This window comes from Ambystoma mexicanum, chromosome 6p (genome assembly GCF_040938575.1).
Source record: "Ambystoma mexicanum isolate Mex_15411 chromosome 6p, UKY_AmexF1_1, whole genome shotgun sequence".
Lineage (NCBI taxonomy): Eukaryota > Metazoa > Chordata > Amphibia > Caudata > Ambystomatidae > Ambystoma > Ambystoma mexicanum.
The window spans coordinates 1,155,186,206-1,155,210,861 of record NC_090935.1 but is presented as its reverse complement, the minus strand read 5'-3'; the positions used below and the strand labels follow the sequence as shown (position 1 = coordinate 1,155,210,861).

General features: G+C 47.0%; 1 protein-coding gene across 3 annotated transcripts in view; it reads right to left on the bottom strand.

The window, feature by feature from the left end:
- The window catches only part of ENTREP1 (endosomal transmembrane epsin interactor 1), a 367,539-nt gene that overhangs the window by 63,160 nt on the left and 279,723 nt on the right, over positions 1-24,656 (bottom strand). For all 3 annotated transcript variants that reach the window (XM_069625781.1, XM_069625780.1, XM_069625782.1), the window contains one exon: positions 12,374-12,452. In XM_069625781.1, coding sequence (XP_069481882.1) covers positions 12,374-12,452 — 79 coding nt within the window. The remainder of the gene's footprint in view (positions 1-12,373; positions 12,453-24,656) is intronic.

Sequence of the window (24,656 nt, the reverse complement as noted above, 5' to 3'; positions counted from 1 at the left end):
GGCCTTCGACCTAGTCGACCACAACATACTCTGCAATCGCCTCGCCTCAGCAACCCACTTTTCTATCTATGCAACACACTGGATACAATCCTTCCTTACTAATAGAACCATGAGAGTCTTCTCATCCTCTGCAGCAACACCGGCAGCCCCAGGATCTTGCGTCTCACCCACGCTATACAATATCTTCACTAAACTTCTATTAGACCTCCTTGATGCCATGGGTGTCACCTGCACCAACAATGCGGATGACAGCCACATTCTCAGGCTCCTACGACCATGACTCAAAATCTCTAAATCAAATCTACCAAACAATCCAGGCATGGATGGCCTAACATGACCTCTGCCTCAATAATGAAAAGACAGAGCTTCTCCTCATCGGATCGCAACACAGACTAAACAAACTCGATAATACATGCAACTCCTTTACAATAGACGGCATCAACATTAAAGTATCAAAGGAAGTAAAAACACTTAGCATCTATCTTGACCCCACTCTCACACTAACGAGACAAGTCAACGCCACAGCTACTGCAGCGGCCTACAGATCCAAGCTCATCAACGCTTGTAGACCCTTCCTGTCCCCAGTCAGCTGCACCACCCTAGCCAGAGTTCTCATCCTATCCAGACTGGACTACTGTAATGCCCTTTACATCGCGACCAACAAACGCAACATAAAAGAAATACAGTTAATCCAAAATAACGCGCTAAGTGTTTCACTGAATATCCCCAAAAAGAATCATATCAGCGAGGCAATATGCTCGGCCCACTAGCTGCCAGTACATGACCATATCCTTTTCAAAACCCTCTCCCTGACACACAAATGCATCTCGCAATCTGCCCCCAAATACCTCTCAAGTAAATGTGCACTGACCAAATCCAACAGACCTATGCGCAGCGTGTGCACACACTTACACTTACTCACCATTCCCAAATACAAACTTCAGAAATCAGGAGGCAACAGCTTCCCAGTGCTAGCTGCTAAACATTGCAATGCTCTACCAACATCACTAAGATCTGAATCCTCCTTATGGACATTCCGCAAAAATTTGAAAACCCGACTATTCACTTTAGAGCAACATATCTAACCCAACCATTCTCCTCATACAGCCCACCCACTTTACTTGTGAATACCTTAAACTGCACACCTACACATAACGAAAGGGCTTTCTTCCTACCTATATTGACAACGAATAGCGTACCACGAAAACATAACCTAATGTTCGCAAATGTATAACTTGCATGAATCCACATCCTATACTCATTCTGTGCATAGCTGTGTATAACCATGTAGATCACCCATTATAATGCAACCAACTGCTATTGATAACAAGTATGTAACCTAATAACATAATGTATGTACTTCCTAAGAATGTCAGCGCCTAGATGCCCCAGGCTTAGGTGCGATCTACAAATGCCTAAATAAATAAGAGTAGTGACTGCACTACCATCAGCAATTCCCTGTATTTTAGTTACTTACATGTAATTGTAGTTGTCTACCCTGTAGAAACCAAATCATTCATAGATTCACATGCTCAAACAATTCCCAGTCACCAGTCTGGGAATCCTCAGAAATAAGGGAAACGCATAGCAGTAAAAAAGAAGCCCGTCTACATCGTTATGACCTTTTGGTCTCTTTCACTCCAGCGTCAATGAGTGCTGGGAGCCATGTTTGATTAGACATAAGACATTGTTGTGCAGGGTCCACATGCATTGAGAAGGCTAGCCTCGGGAGGGGGGTGAGTGAAATGCATGTAAATCTATGAAAGGTACCAATGCTGGAGTACTACACTTGCAGTTAAATAACTAAACCTCACCAGCATTGCATCATTTATAGATTCACATTGATTTGCACACAATAATAACATACAGAGCAGTACATAACTAAAGGGCATAGTGTAAGAGGCTGGACTCACATTAAGTAAATAAATGCCATAGCACTGTCTGACTTACTGCCATGTCTGCTCTGCATTCGAAGAACACAAAATAGTGTCTGATGAATGTGTTTATACTGGTCCAGGTGGCCACCTTGCAGATGTGCAACAGGAAAATGTCATTGTGTAGTAAGGCGAAAGTCATGGCCATAGCTCACACTGAATGAGCCATAACAAGGCCACCAAATGCAGGTCCTGCGGATGTCTGACAGCACTTCATGCAGGAAATAACCTAATACATAAGGGAGGTGATAGGACAGATCACACGATTGCTCTCCTTGATGTCATGGGGAAGATCTTTGAGGGGGGAAAGGAGGGTTTGCTGTCTCACTTGCAAAAATTGATAGTTGACTCAGGTAGAGCGGACCCTAGACAAACGGGTTTTATAAAGGGCGTGGGGAAACAGACCTGAATTTGTTCCTATTAAACATTCTTAAGGGAAATGCAATTGACAAAAAGACAGAAATGTATATAGCCTTTATGGACATTAAGAAGGCATTCGACAGCTTGGACAGGGAATTGCTCAGGGAGAAAATGGAGGAGTGGAGGTGCCCCGAGTCCCTGCTAGCTGCGATTAAAGCGCTATACACAAATACCAACGTTAGAGTGAGGCTTAACGCCCAGGGCCTCTTATCCCACCCTATTATCACGCAAAGGGGGTTAAAACAGGGCTGCCCCCTTGCCCCAACCTTGTTCAATCTATTTTGTCAGACTTACCTGTCACCATGGAGGGAGTGAACACCCCAACCCCCTCCCCCCAAGATTGTTAAGACTAAGATTGGCAGGCTATTATTTGCAGACAATCTTGTCCTTGTGGACCAGGCCCCTATTGAGTTGCAGCAAAGCTTAAATGCATTGCGAGAGTTCATGAGAGCTAACGGCTTAGAGATCAACTCCAAGAAAACCAAAATGATGGTATTTGGCTTTAAAAAAAGAGGGGTGGGTCCGGACACAAATGGTTCTTGGACGGAACTCCCTTAATAGAAATCCAGTCGTTGATCTATTTAGGGGTCCATACCAAACAATCGGAGGAATGAAGGCTGTAGACTCTTGGCCTTAAAAAATAAGGTCTGTATGCTGACATCGCAAGCTATATTGCTGCATAGGAGATTTGGAATATTTTCTTTACAACCAGTCATTGCTTTCTTTGAGGCCAAGGTGACTCCAGTTTTGATCTTCGGGGTAGAGGGCTTTCTCTTTACATCACACACGATATGGGCTTCATTGGAAAGATTTTTTGGGAAAAATCTTTTGAAGACGCCGAACTCAGTAGCGACCTCAACCATTACAAATGAACTAGGCCCCATCTCAATGTGCGCGAAAACAGTATGGAAATCTTTATCGCTATTTCGCAAATGCTTACTGGTGCCCCCTGCATCCCCATTTGAAATTCTCAGCAAAGAGCTGGGTGGAAAAGATTCTGGAATCCTGGGCCATTGAGAGAGTTGTTGTAGAGCTTTGGTTGAATTGCTGGACTCTAACATCAAGGTCTTGTTGACAAACCCTGGTAAAATAAAGAAGAACATCTGGGAGCAAGACTGGATTAACACCGTAGAGGGCAGAAATAACCACTGACTGCAATTTGAGCTAGGCAAAGAGGACAAGGCATTTGGTATAAGACAAAAATACCTAAAGCTCTTCCCCTCCCCATGGTACAGGACCCAGTTTATGAGACTAAGACTCAACATATTCCTTACCAACAAAATTTTGAAGACGTATGGTAAATCGAACAGTGAGAATTGTAAATTTTGTAGCGGGGTGGAACAAGTGGAAACTTTACATCATGTTTTGGCAAATGGCAGGGGGTTGACAGAAACAAAAACAACGTTTCTGGATGACTGTATAACAAAAAGGCATTGCAAGGAGGTAGATAGCTTTTGTACGCGCCTCATGGGTGGCGAAGATTTCTCTATAAGTTATGCAGCAATACAGTTTCTGAAGACAGTGTACCAAACACAACTAGGGGCTAACCACCATCAGCAGTTATCAAACATAAATGGGGGTTAAATACCATTACCATAGGTGAGCCCTTGCCGGTTTGACTTGCTTTTCTTTCAGATGGGGGGATGGGATGGGATTTTGGGACAGTTGGGATGAACCAATGTGAGACATATTGTGGAGTGTTTTATTTCTTAAAAAGGTTTTGATACAAGTTTGTAATGAACTATGTAATAAATAAAAAATAAAAAAATTGCTTGGAGATCACATGTCCTTTAGAAGAGCTATTAAAGGTAAAGAGCCAATCTGAAAGTTGAAGTCCTGAAGAGATGATAACAGAGTAGTTGTCGTACATCCAGAGAGTGCAGAGTGCTTTCAATAACAGAACAGTGGTTGCAAAAGGAGGTCAGTGAAGTAACCAACTGGGACATGGCCACCATCAGGAGAGTCTTGGGGGAGGAAGCTGGATAAAGATGCAGGTTGACCTTTTCCTAGACAAGCCTAGTATAAGAGACCTTACAGGAAAGAGCCTGCAGAAGCGTTGGCAATGAGGAATGCAAACTTCCAAGAAGCCTATCTTAATGCATCAGTGAAAAGGCGCCCTTCATACGTTATGACAGGACCACATTTTAATGCCAAGGGCATAACTTGGACACAAACCCTCTAAGGAGGTCTTTGACGAAGAGCTTGACGATAGGGTTATAAAAAAGACCCCATGTAGGATATTGTGAGCTGGTGGAAAATGGTTAAATAGGTTCCCAAACCAACAGGAGAGGACCTTTTTTTCAATTTCTTGCAGTAAGCCTTAAATGTGAAAGAGGGTCTAGCCCAATCAAGGACTTCTAGACAATTACTGGAAATCCCTAGATGTCCAAAATGCTGTCATTTACAATTGAGTCCAGAACGCATGTGATTTTGGACTGGGGTACAAGACCCTACATCCTCCCTAGACAACAGAAGGTTGGGGAAGGACAGGAAGGCAGGTAACCAGACTAATTACCCTCATGTGGACGGCATCCACCAAAGCCTCGTTCGGACCCATGGAATCTGATGGAGAAAAAGCAAAGGTGCAAAGAAATGGACCTGCAAAGTCATTGAGAACAAGTTTCTGAGGGATCCCCTTTGATGGAATCTGGATGCAAAGAGATTGCACTTCTTGTTGTCTGCCATGGAAAAAAAATAAGCCTGTGGCATTCCCCAGGCATGGAAAATGTGTGCTATCTGGTTGACCTGAAGCTTCTACTCATGTGAGACCAACTGTGTCCTGCTGAGACTGTCCGCCAAAGAGAACAATTTTACTTTATTGCCAAGATCCACAGGAGTCAAGCTTCCTGTGAGAGCTGGACCGACCTGGTTCTCTGTTGTTTCTTTACATAGTGAAGTTGTATTGTCTGTCTGGAGGATAACAGTGGAGAGGCTGATGGATTACAAGGTGGCTTTTAGCACAAATTGCCCCAATTTCAAGGACGTTGTTGTAAAGGCGACATTTGTCTGCAGACCGCAGACCTCTCACGGTCTTCCCTCCAGGTATGTTCCCCACCCTGACATGAAGGTGTTAGTAATGACATGTCAGACACTGGTGGTCGGAAAGGAGCCCTCTGGACAGGCTGGTTCAGATGATCCACAGCAGAAGAGAGGTCCAGAACCTCTTGCTAAGAGTGAAGGTATCAGTGATATGATATGATAGGTTATTTATAACGTGCTTAATACCCAGAGGTTTCTAAGCGCGGACCCGGGGATCGAACCTGTGGTGCTCTGTGTAGTCTTGCTTCCAAGGCGAGCACGTTGCCTACTGAGCTATCCTCCCGAGACAATCATTCCAGTAGATGGATGCCTGGAACCACTCGAGGTTGATCTCTTCCTGGGCCAGCCCCATGAGGAGCCTGCAATGTGCGATGAGACAAATATAGGAGGGCATTAGCTTTAAAAGGGACTTAAAGCTCCATACAGTGTAGGCTGGACTAGATCTGAAGATAGAATTCCCCGGCCATAGCTTTTTGGATGTGTTCTTCTGAAGGACAGGCACAACCTTGTTGGGTGTCGAAAAGAGTGCCAAAGAAGTGAGCCACATGGGATGCTTTCAGCAAGAAAAAGGTAGGATGGATTGTGGGCCCAAACCTGCCGCGCATGGCAACTGTGGTGTCTTATTTTTTATTTTTTTTGCATTTATAAGGTGCCGAAGCCATGATTGCATGCTGGAGTATCCGCGCTGGATCCCTTCTCTGAACAGCTGTTCAGACGAATTGTATACTCTTCCTTAGAAGTTGTGCAGCCACCAGTGCCAGACACTTTGTGAAGACCCGCAGTGTTGAGCGTAGGCTGATCAACATTACGCGGAGCTCACAGTGTGCCTGTACGTCACAGGACAAATCTCCAGGCCTTGACGATGCTGGACCAGAAACCTATGGACCCAAGGATGGACTCTTCCAAACCCTCTGCCAGCACTAGGGTGTCTGCGTCCTGGGCAATGAAGTTGTCGCCTCCTCCTGACCTTCCATGCTCTTTTAATCTTCTCGACTGTCTCGCTCTCCTTTCTTTCTTCTCAGTGCCCTGCAACATTCAAGTGCTTCACCCTCTTTGCTTTCTTCACTACACTCAGTGTAACTTTTTCCTCTGTTTCTTCTGTGGACTCCATTCACCTCACCAATATCTGTTCTCATCCACCACCCCAGTTAGCCTACTTTCTTCCTTGAACTCTTTCTCATCCTCCTGATGTTGTTCTGCAATATTCAGATAATATCCAACATCCTTTGTTCTCTCACTCTGTTCTTCTGCCTCGATCATTTCCACCATCTACTGATCTTACGAACCTCCTGCAAGTTCTTAATTTCCTCCTTTCCTCTTTCTCCTACTTGTTCCACTTCAACAACTTCTCTTTGCCTGCTCTCCCTCCCCCACCACACGATCTTCACAACCTTGTATGAGACTACAACCTCCTATTATATTATATCCTATTATAAATACAGAACACATATAGAGACTGCAGCAGTCATCCCTATTGTGACATAGTACATTATATGTTGTAGATGTTGTATGTCAGTTTATACATATATGTAAATTTATATCTACATATTTAAGTAATAAATGTTAAGTAGGATAAGTAGAGGAAAAGTAGCGTGGGTGGAATATATTTAAGTAATAAATGTTAAGTAGGATAAGTAGGGGAAAAGTAGCGTGGGTGGCATATACAAAGGGAATGTTATCTAGGTAAAAGTTAAGACGGTGTAGGGGGTTATTATAATAGGTAAAGTGGGGAAGAGGGGAGGTACCCTGGTGTTAGGTAGTGGGTGGATGCGGTGGTCTGCCTGAGGCCGTGTAGGGAGATGAGATCACCCACAAAGCCCTTTCTCTGGCCTCACACTCCATGTGGGTGGTACCTAGAGTTAGGGAAGGGGTCCACTGCATCAGACTCACCTGCAACAAAGTAGAACATTTCCGATAAGTTGCTACTCACATCAGAGGAACATTAGGAAAGGGGTTTGTAGGGGAGGCATGGTATCACAAGTATGACACTGATACAATGGATACAATTTGTAAAATATTTATTGAAGTTGTTGGGGCTGGAAAAACTCCTACTTAGCCCTATAAATAAGATATGTGTAGTCTTGACCATCAAACGATAAACAAAACAGTCCTAGTACAAAAGATCTAAAATTCACTCTCTTGTCAGGTGGACTTCGGTTGGGCTTGAGCTTTCTCCATGTAAGTGTGGAGTAGACACCGGACGAGTTACAACTACTGTCCCTATCGGGTAACTGTCTGTGAGAGGGGAAGAGGTGCTTCTTCTCTCTCTTTCCAGGTCTCCCGGAGCATGTCTAAGACATCTCTTGGCTCTCTACCGTAAAGTAATTAAAAACGGGAGAATTCGGTGGATGCATGAGGGGTCTTTCTTCCTGCAAATAGGGCCCATGGGATCATGCGATCCCAGTCCTTCCCATCTTCACCTGCTAATTTTCTCAAAATAACTTTAAGGGTTTTGTTATATCTCTCTACCAATCCGTCCATTTTAGGGTGGTAAACCGAGGTTCTTAAGGTGGTAATGTGTAGTAATTCCTTGGCTTCACCCATAAGTTTACAGATGAAAATGGATCCCTGATTCGTCAGAATTTCCTTGGGGAAACCAACTCTAGAAAAGTATGGTAGTAGATGTTTGAAAATGTGCTCAGTTGTGTTGCTCCACATGGTGAAGGCCTCTGGGTACCGCATAGCATAATCAACAAATATGAGTACATATTTATTACCCAGTCTAGAGGTTTCCAATGGTCCAATGATATCCATCCCAATTTGTGAGAAAGCAACTTCTATTATCGATAATGGGTTTAGAGGGGAAGGTAAGGGAATATGTGCGCTGGTGTTCTGGCATATTTCACATGTCTGAATGAAGTTCTTTATGTCATCATGGATACCTGGCCAGTAGAATTTCTCACTGATCTGAGCCTGGGTTTTAGACTATTCTAAATGTCTCCCTGTCAAATGAGAATGTGCAATTTCTAGCACGATCTTGCGATGGGTTTTGGGTATTACTGACATAGTTTCTACTTATGCCTTTTCTGGAGGTTTCCTTTCTAGATACTAATCCCCGTTTCAGGAAGAAAAAGGGGCTCCCCTTTTCTGGTCCTTCTCCCTCATGAATCACTTGTACGAAAGCCTCTGCAAGTGCTGGATCATTTTGCAGGGCGAAGGTTAGATCTGGAAGGAAGGTAGGTTCTTCTTCCCTTTTTACCTTAGTGATATGTGTTTCATCGACCTCTCCAAAGCCTAAGCTACCTCTCTGTTTCCTCTTGTTCACTTTCTTCCTTAAAATGGGGAAATTGAGTCTTATCAAGAATTCCCTGTGCAATCCTATCCCCACTGTGTATTTAAAACAGAGATTTCCCATGGTTCTGTAGGAGAACCTTTATGTCTCCCCGAAAGTCTGGATCTATGACGCCTGCTAGGACATCTAGGCCAAACTTCAAGGCCAGGCCAGATTTTGGGGCCAATCTTATATAACACCCCGCAGGGGGTATTAGGACCAAGTCATTGGGAATCATCCCTTTTTTCCCAGGAGGGATAGTGGCTTCTCTGCTGCTACAAATATCAAAGCCTATGGATTCTTTTGTGGCAGTAGAGGGGTCTGAGGCTCTGTGACTAAGTTTCTAGAATTGTAGGGTCCCTCAATCTTGTCTCAATTGAGTCGTATCCCACTTCTAAAATCAAATATAGGCGAGGCATGGTATCACATGTATGACAATGACACAATGGGTCGGTCTGATAGCACGGGCCGGTCCGATAGCACAGCGAGTAGAGCGCTCACTTTGACATCTGTGCAGAGCCTGCTGACGCAGGTTCGAATCCCGGCAGGGCCAAATTCAGCCTTTCATCCTTCCAAGGTCGATAAATGGGCACCACACACCGTGGGTAATAATAAACAGTGCTCAGATACCTGAGGGTTCGTAGTGCTATAGAAATGCTAAATTATTATTATTATTATTATTATTATTATTATTATTATTATTATTATTATTATTATTATTAATGGGTACAGTTTGTAAAACCTTTATTGAAGTTGTTGGGCCTAGAAAAACTCCTACTTTGCCCTATAACTAAGATGGGGGTAGTCTCGACCATCACCCGATAAACAAAACAGCCCTAGTGGCTCCATCAAATCAAAATGGCCTATGCTAACAAAACCTAATGCCTGCCCTATCTCTTGTACAGAAAAGTGTATGAAGGAGAAATGTATGCAAAGGAAAAATCAGTGTTCAAAAGAATAAATGTGGTTGAACCAGCTCTCCTCCCCACGTTAGATCTCACGGAGTAAGGCTGTTTCAACACAATAAACAGTTCCAAAAACGTGGGTCGAGGCCCGCCTGGCCTTCCACGTTAAAGTCTCTTTTCCTGACTTTCAAATAATCTTTAAACAAAAAGTTCACGTAGGTCCCCCTTGGCCGGGCTCAGACCTCTCACAACAAAATTCAACAAAAACTTGTAAGGGGGCTCCCTTCCTCAAGCTTATTCTTCGGGTCTCCCTCTAACAGGCTCTGACCCCTTTTGGATGTCGAACCAGGACCACTTTGACTCAAGGTTCACGGTTTAACTTTCACTCTCCCTTTCTCTAGGAGTCAATCTTGCTTACTTCAGTTTTGCTATTAATTCGCTTTATCGCTTCAAACAATGAACTTTTCACAGAGACTTTTGAGTGGGCTACTTACTTTCACCAGACCACTCCATTACTTAGTATCACTGATTTCACAGCTATCCTCACTTCAAAGTTCATTCACAGAGCTGCCTTTCTTTGTGTCTCATCCACACGTCTGTAGTCTTCATATGTGATATAATATTGCTAGTTCAAACTTTAACACACACTGGTCTCTCAAGTCGCTTGCCAACTCACCAGCTTTGTGCGTTTCTTTCTTGGTTTTACTATTTCCAATTCATGAGTCAAGGTTAGTACCACAGGCTTGACCTCGCCTCCACAACTATGCCATTCACCCGGGAGGGTTGCTGGCGTCCTTGAAACACAATGCGGCCCTCTAATGTGGGATCTGGCCTTCTCCATGTGTCTTTTGCGGCCTGTCGGAGGCAACGACCTCCAGTAAGGCACTCTTCGGATTTCCGACCCGCTGCTCTCATCCCTTGGTCTGTCACTCTGTTCCAGTAGGTTTGCCTTTACCCCGTAAATTCTGCTTGCACTCGTGTTCCACCTTGCTCAGAGTATGTCCTTAGGTTCTGCCTTTTATTCTTGTGAGGAAATCTAATTGGTATCAGGTGTATGCACTGACTTTGCCAGACCCGATTAGCGGGACATGTCCAGTACGATGTGTGAAAGTTAATGTTGTTACTCTCAGTCACCCTCTTCCTCGCCCCAGTATTTGTGTAAAAAGGGCGGTGGTATTGGGACTTCAGAGTATCCTAAAAAATAGGATGGGTTAGATAAACAAAATAGGGGGGGAATACCACGTCTCACCATCGGTGGCCTCACCCACACTCTCCGAAGACCCCTCACCCAGGTGATGCTCCCGCACTGGTACACCCCCAGGGTCTGAATCCAAAGGCGATGGCCGTGCCTTGGCCACCTAAGAGAGAGATCCCCGGGGACTAGCGGGTGGGACACCCTCTGGTTTCTCACAGATAGGAAAGGTTTTAAAAAAGAATATGTGTTTTTATGAACAAAGAGGGGTCCCAGTTGGGATCCCTATAAAATCCCCTCTGGTATCTGTGTGCATTACTAAGGTTGGTGTTCAGGGTGCAGCCCATCTCCATTTAACAGTAATTGTATTTTACAGGAGCAGCCTCCCTCCGTAACTGGCTGCCCTGGTGGGTGAGGGTGGGGTGGTTGCCATGGGGACTGTCCCTGGCCCGGGGTGAGGGAGGAATGCACCCTTGCTTGGACCCGGGCTGGGAAACAGGGGCTACATATGTCTTTTTGTATTTGAAAAACAAGGATATCAATTTTGATCAGAAATGACTTAGAATAACAAGTTTACAGATCGCAGAGGCCTTCCCCGGAAGGGTGCTTGTACAATAACACAAAGAGGGGAACAATTGGTGAGCCAGTTCATGAGGGTGTAAACAAAGTGGGCAGTGGATGGGTTATGTAGGGAGGATGGGGGAGGCAGGTGAAGGAGAGCACCCCCCTTTGGCCAATAAGTGAAGTTTTAGGTGAGCTTTGATGAGATCCAAAGTCAGACTGGCTTTGATGGTGCTGGGTAGCGGGTTCCAATGGAGCGGGGCATGTGACAGCGAGGGTGAGTGCAGACTCGGAAGGGATGGAACGAGACGAGATGGTGAGCATAAAGATATACAGTCAGCAAGTTACTCAGGAGCAAGACCTTTGATGGCTTTGTATACTAGGAGAAAGAACTTCAAAAGGGAGTGTTTGCACATGGATAACTAACTAGCATGATGCTATTAGGTATAAGTAGGGGAAGATCTGGCTAAGCTGTAGAGGGTTTGGGTAGTGAAGTTCTGGACTTTGGGGCTCATTACAAGTTTGGTGGTTTCTGGGTGGTAAATCCACCCAGATACCACCAAACTGTACTACCGTTACCATCACTTGGTGTGGCGGTATTAAAGCCGGATTACAAGTGGCGGTGGTGGCGTAAATCCCCATTTTGTTTAGTCCATAGGACTCAATGGGGCATTTTCGGCAGAATTGCCGCAGCAGTAATTCTGCTGCGGTAATTCTGCCAAAATTGGGCGGAAAGTTGGCAGATGGAATCCTCCAACTTTCCACCCAACTCATTGGAGGTGCGGTAATGCGGCGGTATATGGTAATACTGCTGCATTTAACCTGCACCGCCCAACTTGTAATGAGGCCGAGAGAGAAAGGAGTAGATAATAGGGGCTAACCAAGGAGTAGGCCTAAGTAGTAGTAGCGTTTTATGTACATATTTTGTAACATTTGTATCATGCCACGGTTCATTATCGCCCTTCAGCAAAACATAGCCAGATTCTTCTAAATGGGCTCTCTATTTCACATTAAAGCAATGACTAAAGGGATTCCATGCCCTATTGAGTACCTTGTGGCATCTGAATGTTATTTGGTTCCATCGTGCCAACATCAACCGAAGCCACCTCTGTGATTTGGATAGCCGTGCCCTGTGGTACAAAATGAACAGTTTAAAGCAGAAAAACACACAACCACAAAGCGCCCACACGGATACACACAATCACAGACATTTAGTTACAAATTAAGTTATCTCTATTGACACATGATATACATGGGCTTCTGAATACCAGTCCTGCTTCCTTGTACATAGTAACTTTAAGTGGATGTTCTAGCCACCCTGACTTGCTAAGCCAATTAAATGGTAATACTTACCGAAACCTAATCAGTTTACCTTGCTGAATACTATTAGGTGTGACTCTGAACGACTAACACCCACATTAGCCAATTCACATTGTTCCTCAATGGACGTTCGTGCTACTGATTTTACAGTCAATAGTAATGCAGAGCTAAGGGTAAAGCGTGTTGTTTCTCCAATTCCGGGCGTTTTAATGTGTTTTTTGGAGGTGCAAATACCTTTCTCCATCAAACTTCCCAGGCTTTCTTTGGAAGAACTTCTTGGCTGCACAAGAGTCAGACTGGCAAATTCTGCCCCTGATGGCCAGGTCCAGTTTCTATAATGAGCCAGGGCCCTATCCAGACACATCTGCATCTCAAGCAGAGCTTTCTATGAAACAATGTACTGCTGCCTTAGTGGAGGCGGTGGGTAGGTATCACCTGTGGGTACAGCCACAGATGTATACCCCAAAACTGACAATGCTGACACCAAACAAGTATTATCATACAGCTTGCCAGGACCTACTTGCTAGGGGAAAATAGAACACCTTATGTGCGATTTTTTCTCGTCGAAACCTAGGTATTCTGGTGGTAAAAATATATGAAATATAGAACAACAGGGTCGTCCAGTATGCTAAAAAGCATAACATGACAACGTTTTTAAATAGGAAAGTTGGTTTGAACTGTGTGCTTTGAGTGTAAGCCAACAGCGCAGTTTTCCTTCACCACTCATCCAGAGACCATTCTGTGATGGACAATATGAGCAATGTCATTAGAAAAAATAAAGTTACAGATATTTCATACATTGTTGTTCCTACTTTCTGATGATTTCGGTATTTCCTAGGAACAACATAATATAAATACCATCTGATGTGCCTGACCCCACATGTGCAGTGACAAAATATCTGAAATGTGTTCCTTTAGACACAGTAAGCCTCTGCTTTCAGATGCCTCTATCCCAGAATCTCATAGGCTGCATTAGGAACCCTGAGGGACCAATGCCTTTACATCACATATACTCATTCCCTTAGTTTTCATCATACCAGTTCCAGGAAAGGCAGACCAAAGGTCAAGAGCCCATAATCTGTCTACATGCTGTATTCTGATTGATCCCTTGCAATAAGAGATACTTCTTTGCTCCTGTTCGCCCTTCTTACATTGTCCACTTGAAGGGGCCCCTGAGGAACCCTCGGATGTGGAAACAAGGCACAGTCACCACACACGAATAGATACGCCAGACACGAGGTTCTATTCCCAAAATCTAGGGTTTATTGCAATACAAAATAGTCCCAGTTGGCCAAGTGGTCCCACGCCCCGCGACGTGTGTCTAACAGACCTCGGGGGACGCAAGCAAGAATGAAACGTACAGCAGTTACATATACACAAACGGAGCATCTTACAATCAGTAATGACACATTTGATGACGCCCCCAATTCATTTCCCTTTGAATTAGAGGCGATGATTGATCATCGTGACAAATATGACACCTTAGACCACCATATTTAGTAACAGTTTGCAATCTCCAATTTTACAGACACCATTCTTTGTTTTTACGAGAACACAGCGTTTTTGTTTTTCATGGGCAAGCTGCGCGTAGGAGACTGGCACATACCAGGCCTCATTATCTCTAAGTTTTGATTCTTGCTCTAGAAGTCAGCCCGCTCTCTGGGGCCTCACTGGGCTCAGAAAGGGGGGCCGTAAAGAAGATCATAATTCAACTCTTTAAATGCTAGTTTCGTACATTACTATTCTTTCAGGAGACTCGCTGGCATTCGTATACTGATTAAATGCCTTGCTCCCTGTCTTCAAGGATACGTGAGGGAGGGAATCGGGCATTCCTGTCTGGCTCTCCAGTGTAATGTTTCAACATATTTCTTAGCCTTGGACCATTGAAGCGAAATAATATCTACAGCAAAGCAGTTTTACATGAGGCAAAGTGGCAACGTTAGAGAGAGCAGAGAGAGAAAACAAAATAGCGATTCTGGTAATCTTAAAATGGCTTCACTCTAGTTAAACTAATAGCTACGTAATAACTAATGACTAATGAATATATATTCTTACACTGTAAATGAGGCGGTTGGTCTTCGGCCAACCAATTATCATTCATTTCCGGACCCTCAAGGGGTGCTTAGTCTTTCTGGACTGACACACTGTTGCTGTGTATCATTTCCAGAGTAGGGTGGCTTCTTAAAGAAATCTCCCATAATCAGATGGCCTTAGAGTTAATGCATACCACTGCACCTTGCAAACAAAGACACTATCCATGCTTGCCACAGGGACCCTGCACACAATATCATACTTTTTATCAAACCTATTTGTATTTATTTAATGGTAATGATGTAATTTCTAATAGAAAGGATGCGCAGATGATGCATTACAGGTCACGGAGGCATTTCCTGGTTAGAGCGCAATTACAGTTTTCGATGGTTGTGTGGGTGAGAAGAGATTAGGTGGTAGAGGGGAAGTGTAACAGAACATAAAAAATAAGATATATATAGACAACATAGAGCCTGTACCTATGTAGGTACTATATATATATATATATATATATATATATATATATATATATATATATATATATATATATATTTATTTATATAAATAAAATCATGTGCGACATTACTGGGAAAGACAGGCTGTGGGGTCTGTTGGGTAGGGATATTGTGGGGGTAGGAGACATCCCTTCAACATCTTACAAATGGAACTGAAGCTGGGTCTTGAATAATTCCCTGGATGGGATTTTGAGCTCTGGGTAGAGCATTCCAGTGGAGAGGGCCAAGTGGAGAGAAGGTGTGGAAGTGGGAGGAGGCCCAGGAGATGCGTGGGACAGAAATGTTATAGAGAGATGAGGATCGCAGAGATAGAGAGGGAAAGTGAAGAGGGAGGCAGACAGCAAGGTAATGGGGAGCAAAACCACAGATTTAAAGATGATGAGTAGGAACCTGAGGAGGCAGGTGCGTGCACGGAGTGTCATCCATAGTGGTGTTGGAGAGAGGATGTGGGAGAGAATCTGGGAGGGTTGTAGAGGGAGCGAGTAGCAACGTTGAAGACTTTGTTAATGGGGATTGAAAGAGTAGAGGGGAAGACCAAGAAGTAGTGTTGAGCAGTAGTCCAGTTTGCTGGGCGCCATGATCAGAGTTTTTGCCGAATGGTGAGTGAGGTTCGGGCCGATTTTCTTTATGCTGAGAAGGTTAATCCTGGCTGTTTCTTAAGCATTCAAATGCACAGTCATAGCAACCATGCCCTGTATAGCTGAATTTCTACTTACATTCCGCTAAACAGGGTGTGTTTAGAAGTCACCGCTCTTGACGACAGTAAACAACCAGAAGCTCCTTCTAACTAAAGAGTGCCTGCAAGCAAGCTAGAGGGTGCTGGTATTTGATTATTGCCGCTAGGGCATTGAATCAAACAAACACATACACATATTACAACATAGACGCCTACAAGAGTTTAAAAAACAGGGCTTTGGAACAGTTAAGTAGCTCATTTTATATTTCAAAATGATCTTAATTCTAATTTGTGTAGGGGTAGCCACAGTTTGCAACTATAGAAATCTACAGTGCACCCCTCCTTCAATTGTTACCACTCGCTTCTTAAAGGAAATGGCCAAAGTGGCAGAGATGCGATCAAGGAGGTTCAATATCTGTGTATTGGGGCTGTCAGGGAAGGTCTTACCAAATTCTACTCAATTGAATGAGCACAAAGAGTCCCAGGACGACCGCTCCCTCACAGAGCTACGCTCTGTATCTCAGGGAGATAGTGGGCAGACTGTTTAAGTAGAGAGACCGGGACATCATCCTCCAAGTGGCCAGGTGCAGAGGACAGGGGAGCAATAAAACACAGAAACGCGTCAATCTCGATTTTCCCAGACAATATCTTACCGGTAAAGAAAGTGAGGAGGTCGTTGCAAGAGGTCAAACGTCTATTGAGATCCAAGAACGTGCAATGCGTGCGCATTTTTCCAACAAAATATACAATAATTTATGAGGGATGATCAGCAATCTTCACTAATCCGAAGCATGTTTGGAATTTGCTACAGAAGAAAGGCCATCACCACTCGGGGGGCAGGTGATCCAAGTAGCTGTTTCAAAGATAGAGTAAAGCATAGCAACAGGGCTCCAATGAATATGAGCTGGGTTAGAACGAGGCAACCGAAAACCAATAGTCCTGGAAACTTTAGGGTGGTAGTAAAGAAAGATGGAACCATACCCAGATTGGATCAACAACCGCAAGATGCTACCATGAAGCCAGAGGGGCTAAAGGGCCTGTGTCTGGAGGAAGGGCATGAACTCGGGCATGAATCTCGGGAGGATAGCTCAGCGGCAACATGCTCGCCTTGGAAGCAAGACGGCATGGAGCAACACAAGTTCGACCCCAGGGTCCGCGCTTAGAAACCTCTGGGTATTAAGCACATTATAAATAACCTAACATATCATATCATAACACAATTGAGAAGGAAGTTTAACCATACAAAAGCCTTGCGAGGGACTTACAGGCAGGAAGGATCCATATGAGTGGGAGGAGGTCAATACTAGGTCCTCTGTTTTCTCATGTTTTGTTGTAAGAGTGGGAGCCCCCAAAGTTAAAGGGGTTATGCATCCACCCAACACCAATGTTCTAATGTATGGATCACTTTAGGAGAGAGAATGTTATGCTATGATGCAAGAATCTCAATTGTAAACTGAAAATGGGGAGATAAGAGTATGGCAGGGGAAGATAGTTGAGGGGTCTATTTATTTAGGAAATGATTTGACTGCAGGTTATATGAAGTCCAAGAGACTCCTTATGGAATGGACCAATAGGGCAGAGAGGGGAGCAGAGGAGAGCAGGCTGCACACTTTGTCTTAATACAGCAGTAATGCTGGAGCATTCCTATTGTTGGAAGTAGGGCTCTGAGATTCAGTATATTCCTAATTAGTTCAATTGGGTTAAGTGCGACAGATGCGTCTGTGTTTTGGGAAGTATGGAGAGGGGGGGGTCACAGGTTTTTAAAGAGTCAGATTAGGAATTTTGTTTGCTTACATTGTGATGTTTAGTCAAATGGTGCATTTCTGGAGGGCGCTAGCTCAACCTTCGCACGGAAACCAGCCTTTAGGGATGAGATACCATAAATGCATCATCAAACTCTAGACACTTTAATGACAAAATGAATCAGCTGTATGGTAGGAATGCCAACAGCTTGTATGATGAAGTCAAAAGAGGAGCGGATTTACAGATTGCTAAGTGATATGCGATTCTTTTCCAGGAAACACATCTGATGGGTGTCTCCTGCAGACTCCTAGGAAGAGCATCTTACACCTATGAGGGACACTCAGGATTTGCAAAACGATCAAAGGGAGCTCCCATTCTTCTGAAAATAACAGCCCCTATGGTAATTGGGAAGATGAAGTCAGACTCTAGATGGAGACTTGTTGGGAACAATCATCAGAGAAGATTTCTAAACCTTTTTTAATGTATATTCTCCCCATATGTCTCATGGACACAATGGAGGAGGAAACATCCCTACGACTGCAATGCACCGCCACCCGGGTTGCTTGCTACGGTGGGAGATTTCAACACAGTAGTGGATCCAATCTTGAATCGATCTACAATAGTGGCTCTGAGTGCCATCAGAACACCCAAGTTGGGCTTAAGGAATGCAGGGAGGGCTCTCTGCCCAGGTAGGAGGGAGTTCTCATTCTTGCCAGCAGCCCATTTCTTAATATCCAAGATGGATCATGTCTCTCTCTGGGACAGACCTGAATAGAATCTCAAGGGTGAACTATCTTGCCAGGAATATTTTAGGCCATTCTCCCTTGGTGTTCTCCTTATCATGCATGTGCCCCGTCAGGGGTGGGATGTGGCGGTTAATTAGCTTTCATTTTTTAGATGTGAAAGTAATAGAGAACCTTAATAGAGAGTCAGCGAACCTTAATAGAGAGTCAGAGGAATACTTAACAAGCATCCAGGTGAATCTAAGTAAATACTGTGGGAAGCACATAAAACCGTTCTGAGAAGTAACGCTTTTGGCCTAATAATTGGGAGGGAAAAAGACCGGGAAAGGGAGCTAGCAAAAATAGGAGGGGAGGCAATGGATCGCAAACCCCTCTGTGGATTCTCTTAGAAAGTTAAAAACAGGGGGGCGCTGTTGAGCAGCCTTCAAGATGGCCCGACCTCCAAATATCCGCCTACATCAGCGGCCCGCTTCAGCATCCAACATTGAGAATTAGTGCGGCATGTTGGCGACACCCAGAGCAGTGCACAGAACCGTCCCTAGGGAAAAACGGAGCACCACGGCTGAATAACGACCTCTTCTCCTCCCCGGCCGGCTTCCCACCTGCTGTGTCTTGCCGGGCCGTGCCTTGCTGCCGCGGGCCCTTCCCTCCATACATCGTTGGGGCTGCGGACCTTTTCTCCTCCCCGGCCGGCTGCCTACCTGCTGGGTCCTGCCGGGCCGTGCATTGCCGCCGCGGGCCTGGCCCTCCAAACATCGCTGAGGCTGCGGACCTCTTCTCCTCCCCGGCCGGCTGCATAACTGCTGTGTCCTGCTGGGCCGCGCGTTGCCGCCGCGGGCCCGGCCCTCCAGACATCACTGAGGCTGCGCTTCCTGTGCTGATCCTGCTTTCTTCGCGGCGCGGTGCGCCTGAGCCCGCTGCTGCACGGGGCTGCTCCTCCTTGTCTGTGTGCCCTTGGTGCTGTGTCGGCGTGGCGGCTGGAGCCATCCGCGCTGCTGCCTGATCGCCCTGTGCGGTACTGCGGGGGCCGTCGGAGTGGTGCCTCCGCTCTGGTGGGAACACGGCGCCCCGCCTTGCGCCCATTCCGCTGGTCTCCGCTCTGCGGGGGGTTCTCGGCCCGCGGTGCCGCCGCCCTTCCACCGCGGCCCCCACCTCAGCAGCCTGCCGGTGATCCTCCTCCTTGAGCTCCGGAGTGCGATCCGGCGGCAGCTGGGACCCTGAGCTGCTCTGCTGCGGGTGAGGAGCAGGGGGGCTGGATACAACACACCCTGCGTCCCCTCCTTATCTGCTTCAGGTCTGGCCCTGCTGAAAAGCCAGTCCAACTGGCCCTGGACACCCCGGCACGGGTTACACCAGCCAGGGACTCACACGCCCGGGGGCATTATACTAGACCTCGGCGCCGCCCCATGCCTGGGGATCGACACGCCATCATCCCCCCCCCCCCTGCTGGGCTCCACACACTGAAAGCGCAGTCTGCCGGCCTCCTCTGGTCTGAGATCTTATACCTGGGGCACTGCAATAACTTCCCCAACTCAAGGACCACTCATCACTCATCACGCCGCGGGGCCCGGCTCGGACACCAGGCCTGATCTGCCTAGCGGCGTCTCCGCCGGCTTCCTTGACCCCTTGGTGGTGGCTGGGGTGGCCCGGTTCCTACAGAGACGGCGTGGCTCTTCTGCTGGCGCCTCGTGGCCTGGCCGCCGCTCCTGGTTGGGGGCCTCACCGTGCTTGGACCACTGCCTACATCATCTTCAGTACTCTGCCACTTACAGGTGAGGAGCAGGGGGCCTGGGACTGCTACGAACCGCTCCCTTGCAGCTCGTCAATCCTGGGGGCGGCGATCTCTCATCTTCATAGGGCACAATTGCCCCCACATCTACCTGGTTACCTTGGGACCACGTGCCTTAAACCTTGCTGAACCTGTGCGACCCCCAGGGTGGCCCGTGCGGCACTCCTCCGGTCCTGGTGTTCCCATTGCCGCCCTCTCCCTATCACCACGCTGCCTGTGGCACCTGGACAGCTTTCCCAGATTGCGCATCCTCCTGCCAACGCCCCTCGCCCGCCTGGCGCCCTGGGCCTGCATTGCCCTACTCAGCTGGTACTGACTGTCAGCAACCCGACTGGATCTCTGGTGTCCCTCACTCAGCAGTATCCCCTCCAAATTAGTCTGCCGCTCGAGACAGCTTGACGCACTGCCCATTCTTGCACGGTGATACTTGCACCTCGAAACGCACCTGCCTCGTGTACACCTTGCCCTAACCCCTATACAGCGGTTGGTCCCGCGTTGGATGGGAGGCTGTGGCCACTCCTGGAACACTTGCCCCCAAGGGTCCTGACACCTCGTACGTGCATCCTACAAAAACTGCCCTCTGGGGTTTTGCGTGTCACCAAACATGGCCAACAAAACTGGGGCGATGGACAAGTATGCCAAAAATCTCTCTAGATAGGAGCAGAGGGGGGGTGCCTTGCCTCAGGACGAACCAGACACACCCTCATGCTCCCCTCAGCCAGACCTTACAACACTGATGGAAACCATGGCAAAGAACTTTGCGTCATTCCATGAAAAATTAGATGACATACACGCCAGTGTAGCCTCACTACGCACCAAATTGGATCAGCACAGCGCTAGGCTGGTTGAGGCCGAGACCAGGATTGGGGCCAATGAGGATGAGGTGCACATGCTCCAAAACACTGTCTCTGACCTGGTGCGCGATATGAAGCAAGTCAAGGCGAAGTGCGACGACTTAGAGTCCAGATCCCGCAGGAACAATATCCGCATTGTTGGGATCCCGGAGGCAGCCCTCAAAGGCAAAATGGAACATGCTGTTGAAAACCTCCTGAGAGACCTCTTGGGCAATCCTCAACTCTCCCCGTTCTTCACTATTGAACGCGCTCATCGAGCGTTGGCCCCCCCGCCCCAAGCCGGGCGATTTCCCTAGACCAATTATTGCTTAGGTTCTCAGCTTCAGGGATAGAGATCACATTCTGCGTCTGGCTCGAGAAAAGGGTGAACTGAAACTGGAGTCTCAGACTATCCGAATCTTTCCCGACTTCTCTGTCAACGTTCAAATGGAGCGCAGGCAATTCAATGGTGTGAAAAAGCTGCTCAGAGAGAGGAAAGTGGAATACGCCATGCTGTTCCCCGCAAGGCTGAAGCTCACCCATTGCAATAAGCTGTACTTTTTCACTGTCCCAGAAGAGGCGGTGAAATTCATTGAGCCCCATATTCCTCTCCCCGGTCCGGTGGATGAGCCATTAGAAGAGGGTTGAGGTGGCCTGCCCCGCCCCCAATGCCTGAACCTCCGATTGCACCACTGGCACGCTTGTCACTTGCATTTTCCTTGCTATCTCATGAATTCTCTGTCTTGCAAATCCATTGCTTGTCGTAATTTGTTGTGATGTCTCCTGGAAACTTAACATGTGTTACCGCTGTACGATATACGGTGTATTGCACCGATCAGTTATTTAAGTCGGGCCACGGCAGCAGCGACCCCTGCTGCAGTTGCAACGCCGACTTTGGCTTGTTATGATCACTGGTTGCTCCCCAGTTGGGCGTGCAGGATAGTGTTGCCCTGTTGGGTTTGGCATGCTCGCCTTGGATCTTCAGATGGGTTTTTGAGCACTGCTGTGTTGGGGGAGGCAGTGAGGGAGGGAGGTGGGGTACAGTTGTGGGATGTTATAATAAAAATGGCAGAGTAGTAGTGGCTCATGGCGCGATTCAGCGTGTCATTGTATTGTCAGCCGGCACTTATTCAACAAATGATGCCACACGTTACTGGGATGCCCCCTGAATGCTACTGAATGGCTATTATGTTAATGTCTTGCAATGTCAGAGGGCTCAGCAACTTCACGAAGGCACGCAGGATTACTGCATATGCCCAGAGACACGGGGTCAAAATACTTCTCTTGCAAGAAACCCACGCCCTCGCACACCTCTCGTCCTCTCTCGCCCCGGCATGGGGCCCCAACAAATATTACACGGTGTACTCCTCACAATCCAGGAGTGTCCTCACCTTAATTCACAAGTCATTGGAATTCTCCCTGCGCACCAGCCACATAGATCGTGAGGGTAGGTACGTGATCCTCCACTGTTTCCTCGCTAATACAGAATGCCTTCTGGTTAAAACATACGCCTCGAGCATAGATGCACCTGATTTTTTTTATCACATTATCGCCATGCTCCAAGGATATGTTGGGGTTCCAATTATCTGGGGGGGGGACATGAATCTCATTCTAGACTCTGAATTGGACAGGTCCGGAGCTGCACCCAGAATGATGTCCAGGGCCGCCCGCTGCCTCCATGCACACATAGTCACTGCTGGTCTGGTCGATGCCTGGAGAGCACTCTACCCACTGTCTAAAGAGTTTACATTTTATTTCTCTGCCCACGACAGTCATTCCAGAATTGATCTTTTCCTTCTTTCTGCTGGGCTCATGGGCAAAACACTCGGCACGCAGATTCTGCCGCGCACGCTGTCTGACCACTCCCCGATCACATTGGACATTGCTTTGCACCCGGCCCTCCCCCATCACTCAACCTGGCGTTTTAAGTCAGAGGCACTTCATGACATTGTCTTCAGAGCCGACATCCTTGCAGATATCACCTCCTTTTTTGATAATAACAAACGCCATGACACAACAGATGGGGTGAGATGGGAGGCATTCAAGGTTTTCATCAGAGGCATGTGTATCTCCAGGGAGGCTGGGGTCCTGAAAGACATTAGGAACTCGTTACGCCGCTCTGAGTCCAGACTTAAGGAACTTGAGCGTGAGTATGCTACCGCCCCATCTCCACCCAAGCTAGCACAGATTCGAACTGAACTGGACACATTCGAGTCCCTCGCCCTCAGCGAGATAAAATACTTTGCCCGACCCGTTGCGGCCCGGAAGTATGGCGAGGGGGAGAGGCCTGGTCGAACCCTTGCCCGTCTGGCACGAACCGAGGGGGGCAGAGCCCGGATTGATAGTATCATCGACAATAACGAAGTCCGACCGGCCCATTCTTGAGACCTTCGCAGATTTCCATGCAACCCTCTATGCTCAGCAGCGGGAGCACAGCCCGCAGGATCTGAATGCCCTCCTTGACCGCATCCCAATGTCCCTTATATCTCAAGCCACTAAAGAGCAATTAGATACACCCTTCACCCTTGATGAGATCGCCTCGGTCATCTCGGCCCTCCCTAAAAGAAAAGCTCCCGGTCCAGACGGCCTAACTGCCGAGTTCTATCAAGAGTACGTCGCCCTCCTTGCCCCACGTCTTTACGAGGTTTGGGATGAGTCGCTACGCCTCGCCACCCTTCCCCAGTCCCTGCGTGAGGCTGTCATCACTGTGCTCCCCAAGCCGGGTATGCCTCTTAATGAATGTGGCTCCTAAAGACCTCTGTCCCTCATTAATACCGACACCAAAGTTTTTGCCAAGATCATAGCAAATAGGTTCCTCCCCATCATGAAATATTTGATCCACCTGGATCAAAGTGGTTTTATCCCTGCCCGCTCCACTGCCTTAAACATTCGGCGACTGTTCAATGTCATCTCTAGGATTGATCCCAAAGCCAAAGCGGTTGCCGTGACACTAGATGCCCAAAAGGCGTTCGACATGGTTTCATGGCAATACTTGTGAGCGGTGCTTGAGAAAATGGGAATTGGCCCACGCATGCTGTCCAACATTAAACTGCTATACTAACCCCGTGGCCAAAGTCCTGGTTAACTCTCATCTATCAGCTTCCTTCACCCTCCACAGAGGGACACGTCAGGGATGCCCATTCTCTCCCCTGCTGTTCGCGATGGCTATTGAGCCCATGGCGGATAGTGTAAGAGACAACCATACACGCAAAGGGATACGGCTACGGGACACCCCCGAAATTATATCACTTTATGCGGACGATGTACTTCTGTATATTAGAGACCCCTCGGTACATCTCGACCCAATCATTTGTGAAATAATCAAAATTGGCACATTCTCAGGCTTCACTATAAACTACACTAAATCAGAAATCTTTCCCCTCACACCCGCAACTTCCCAACCTTCATGCGAATTTCCGCTCAAGTGGGCCCCTGAGGGCATCAAATACCTGGGGGTCCAGGTGTCCCTCTCGAAATCCTCTCTATTGGCTGATAACTATGGGGCTGCCGCGCAATATACTGAGGCCAGGATGAAAAGATGGTGTAACCTCCACCTCTCACTATAGGGAGGCTGTCCCTAATCAAAATGATCATAGTTCCAAAGCTCCTATACATATTTGCTAACGTTCCACTCTGGCCCGGGAAACAATACTTTGCAGACTTGCATGCGGGGTGCGCCCGCTT